Below are 4,517 nucleotides of genomic sequence, written 5' to 3'. Positions count from 1 at the left end.
TCTTAGTTGGAGGGGTAGGGATGGCTGTTCCCTATAGCGTAATCTGAATGGGTGGTGGTTTCTGTTGGGACCATGATCGAGCACTTTCGTTTTTTTCCGCGGAGCATGTCAGGCCAGTTGTTTTGCCGGCTTCCTGGGTTTCAATGAGTGCCTCTGGTAGTTGTGTTTGAATGTGTCCAGGGGAGCCCGTCTTGATCCATATGGAGATGTCATTTCCGTACATGAGGTGATGCACGTCTCCCACCTGTTTTAGCGCCCTGTGAATCTCCATGGTAGCAAGGTTGGACAGGGTTAGAGATAGTACTGCACCCTGTGGTATGCCTCGTTGCGGATGGGGGAAACGTGGTGTCTCATGTTCGCATATGGAAACCACGTTCTCGTAAGAAATCCCGGACGTAGTTGTACACGCTCGGTCCACAGTTGCTGGCGATTAGACAGTAAAAAGAATTTCGACTGATAGCACCCTATCGCTTGCCCCAAATCTAAACTTCTTAGTTGAGTAGGGGGGAAGGGGTGCCACAGGGTGGTTAACCAAACGGCTTTGATTACTCCAATGCGCGTTTAATCATCCTCATCTGTATAGGGAACTGGCGCTGTCTCGAGAGCTGTCCAATCTCTTTCGGGTATGCGGTATCTTAATCAAAGTCGCAATCACTGTTGTCATCAATAGAACCAGCCCGCCATGAACGACTTCCGCTCCACCATGCTTCTAGACAGTTCTCCAGCTAGAAAACGGCGCCTGGGTCCCGTGAAGACAGAGCCGGGATATGGTGTAGTGGCGCAAATACCGCCACAGCCGATGGCTCCCTTCTCTCGGATGGAATCACCGCCGGCGCTCAGCTGCCCTACACCTTTTTTGGCCTTGTTAGGCTCCGACCAGAATCAGAGAGCCGGTGTAAGATATCAAGAGCCATTCTATGGGAACCCGCGACGTGACACATACGCTGGGCGCCAGTCGGCTTATCCTGCAACGTTCGGGTTGCTCCAAAGGCTTGGACCCACAACGCTACAGCACCCAAGACGCGAAGCTCCCGTCGCTCAAAATGACGGTCCGTGGCACGAAACGAAACGGAAAAGGCGTCATCGAGTTCCCGAGAGGACTTCTTCGGCGAAGCAGCTTCTGATTCAAGGAGACCACCCGTATCGATACAACCGCCGGGTTGGCCGCCGAGCTCGGATCCTTTCACTTGCTGAACACAGGGGCCATCCTGCATTTGCCTCGCCAAAAATTCGCAGCAGGTACCCGAGTGAAGAGCGAACGCGGGTTAGCGATAACGATGCAGACGAAGCACGGCCCCGCTGGCTGCCTTACTCGCACATTGCCTTCTCGGTGATAGCTGGAATTCTAGGCGTGGTTGTCCTCGGCGTTTTAAGCAGACATTTGACGGCCTTTTCCGAGGAATTTCCTTCCGGTATCGGAGCTCGTCATGCCATCCGCAAAAGTCGCCCTGATATTATGGGGTCTCAGGACGACGGCGCATTGCCACCTCCAGGCGCCAAGGATCGTCCGCATTCACCAGCGCTGCGGTCCAACCAGCTTAGTGGCTGCCCCCCAGCTTCGTGCCGATGGCAGGCTAAATACCTGCAGGGCAAGTTGAACCGTGCGGTGGTGCCGTGTGAGGACTTCTACTCGCACGTGTGCAGCTCCGACGAGTGGTTCCACCGTGACGTCGAGTCGCAGCCGTACGCATACACCGCGACAGCTTCGACCATGCTGGACCTCTGGGAATTTCTGCTCACTCAACCGACTAACCAGTCGACATTCGTAAGCGCAGCGTCAACGATCCTACAACGCTGCGTGCCCGGTTCCACGAGGGACACGGAGTGGAACGTGTTTCGTCAGATATTTTCGGACATGCTCTTGGATGGCTGGCCGTACGACCAGTTGGCGCGAATGCCGCGGGTCGACGCAGTCGCTGCGAGGGCCGACAAGTTGCTGGGTTTGTCGACGCTTGTGAGCACGTCCGTCAGGGAACGCGGCTCAGACAACGAAATCGTCCTTCATGTCGATTCTCCCACCATATTGCTACGACGGTACAAAGGCGCATTCCCGGAACGCAGTATCAAACACTACGACGAATTTATTCTCCAAGTAATGTCCCTGTGGAAACCTGCAGGACGGAATGCGGGAGTCCGGGACATCATCGAACTGGAAAGCATGATGAGCGCCGCGGCTTTACACGCAGCGCGCACCGCGCCTGTTCTTCACGTCGTGCGTGCGAGGGGCAAAATCAGATCGCAGCCGCACTGGAACTGGCAGTCTTATTTCGACTATTTTTTGAAAAATACCGTTCAATCCAGGGACAAGGTAGTCCTGCTTGATCCCGCCTATTTCGACCACATCTTCAACATCCTGGGGGTGGTGATGCCGAGAACGCTGCTCAACTATTTCGGTTACAAGCTTGTGGTGTACCTATCGCCGCTCCTTCCGCCGAACAAGGCCTCCTTCATGGTGCCTTTGAGCCACCAGCACCACTCGGGTGGTGGCATCCCAAACCGGCTGGAGGCCTGCATGTACCTTTTGGAACGGCTCTACCCCTGCGGAACGAGGTCGCTAGTCTGGTCGCGCGTGCTGAGTAAGGACCCCAGCCTGTTGTCTGGTGGCCGAGCCGACGACTTGCGCCGCCTGGAAGACTTCGCTCGTTCCGAGATGAAAAAGGCTGCGTCGAAGGCATCGTGGATGACCGAGGAAGAGGCATCAGTTGCCGTACTCAAAGTCGAGCGCATGGAAGTAACATTGGCGCCCAAGGACCAAGACGCGGCTTTGCACCCGCTTCCGTTGGGGGCGCATTTTTTTGAAAACGAGAGCCTCATACAGGTTTATTACGGCTTGCTCCTCTCAAATAGAGAGGCATATTGGACATCGACAGACCCGAGTCGATTCTATGAGCCAGCCACCCCGACGGAAAGCGCCTTTCGAACCGGCTTTTCGTACGACCCAAGCCGCAACGAGGTGTCGGTGTCCCCAGTCACCATGTCTTTCGTGCTCGGCACATCGAAGCAGTTCGATGTCTCTTCCGTGCCTTTCCTCCTCGGCGAACTGTTGCGAGGTATGTTCGCGGCGTTTAGCGGCCGAGGCGCGCACGTGGACGCCGAGGGCAGCATTCGAAGTTGGTGGGCGGCTGCGACGCATGTCCGCTTCCTTGAGCGGGCAAAATGTATCCAGCAGCGCTTCGTCGACTTGGTGGGTCACTACTACGCGAGTGAAGGTATCGACAGGGTCCTTTCCGACCAACAGCTGTTCCTTGACGAAAACGTCGCGGATGGGGCCGTCTTGCATCCGCTGTATAACATCTACCTACGGCTAATTGACAGTCCGGACAGTGCAGCTGACATTCCGGGTCAGCTCAAGGGTCTCACCCTGGGTCAGCTGTTCTTCGTCAATTGGGCCTCCATGTTCTGCGAGCCTGAGCAGAGCGATGAGCGTTCGCGGGAGCGCCTCCGTTTCAAGGCAGCCATTCCGGCCAAACTTCGTGTCAACGTGGCCCTGTCTCGATTCGCCCCGTTTGCGGCAGCATTCGGGTGCCCCAAGCAGTCGAAAATGAACCTGGCCAAGCGGTGTTCCTTCTGGTGATGGCAGCGCCAATGCTGGCTTATGATAATTTTTTCTGGCAATAATTCGCCCTCAAGTTGTTTTCATATGGCGCGCATAATTAAAGAAACGCTCGCTCCTGCTTTTGCGCATTGCTAACCTTTCTGTCAACGCTTGTGTTCCGAGTCCCGACCCCTTTTCTGGCTGAAGCCTAGATACATGGATAGCTGTGGAACATGCTATAGATAGAGTATGTATGCTCACTGATGTCCCGAATGATTGGTCCAGAAGCTATTAATGGCTATTATACGTTTTTAGGCTTCAGCCATGAGACGCGGTTTGGGTTATTTGTTTATTTTGACCAAAGAAACAAAATGCAACGCAGGCAGGGTGCTGAGGCAAAAAAAAAAAAAATACTCGGTGTCCATAAGTCTGCGTAAGTGCTTTGAAGGCAAAGGCCCGGTGATACTTAATAACAACTTGTCTACCACTACATCATATTTGCATCTCTTTCTTCGCTTACGCTATTTTCTGTCAGCTGGCGTAAATAACTTGGACAGGCATCACAAATCTTGGCGAGAAATCAACATATTACAAAAAAATGTAACGTGTGAATGACACCTGTGGCACGTGGTGGACAATGGCGAATCCAAAGAGGGGGGGGGGGGCAATCGCCCCTCCCCCCCCCCCCCCCCCCCGATGCCACTAACTTATCCCCCCCCCCTCTTTCCACACCCCTCGACAGTGATTTCTCGGCACGTGTAATTTTTAGACCACGGCGGGGACCATCGCTGACTGTGGCGAGAAAAGTACCCCTCAAATCATGACATTTTAGTTGGTGGCGCCCCCCCCCCCTCTCTTAAGTAGACACCTGGATCCGCCCCTGGTGGTGGACATACGCGAGGGATGTACTGGTGGAAATTCTCCAGCAAGAAGCCTGCGAGACAACGACGCACTATCTTTCAGAAATTGCTTACAGTTACTT

General features: G+C 54.3%; 1 protein-coding gene across 1 annotated transcript; it reads left to right on the top strand.

Annotated features, from left to right (window-relative positions):
- Window positions 1–1,456: 1,456 nt before the first annotated feature.
- On the top strand, window positions 1,457–3,574 carry LOC144168564 (endothelin-converting enzyme 2-like). Its single transcript, XM_077697520.1, has one exon. It carries the CDS (start codon window positions 1,457–1,459, stop codon window positions 3,572–3,574), a length of 2,118 nt encoding a protein of 705 aa, XP_077553646.1.
- Window positions 3,575–4,517: the final 943 nt, after the last annotated feature.

The sequence above is a fragment of the Haemaphysalis longicornis genome, unplaced genomic scaffold (assembly GCF_048455015.1).
Source record: "Haemaphysalis longicornis isolate Haplotype H1 unplaced genomic scaffold, Haemaphysalis longicornis Haplotype H1 scaffold_2, whole genome shotgun sequence".
Lineage (NCBI taxonomy): Eukaryota > Metazoa > Arthropoda > Arachnida > Ixodida > Ixodidae > Haemaphysalis > Haemaphysalis longicornis.
This window is presented reverse-complemented; position numbering and strand designations above follow the sequence as displayed.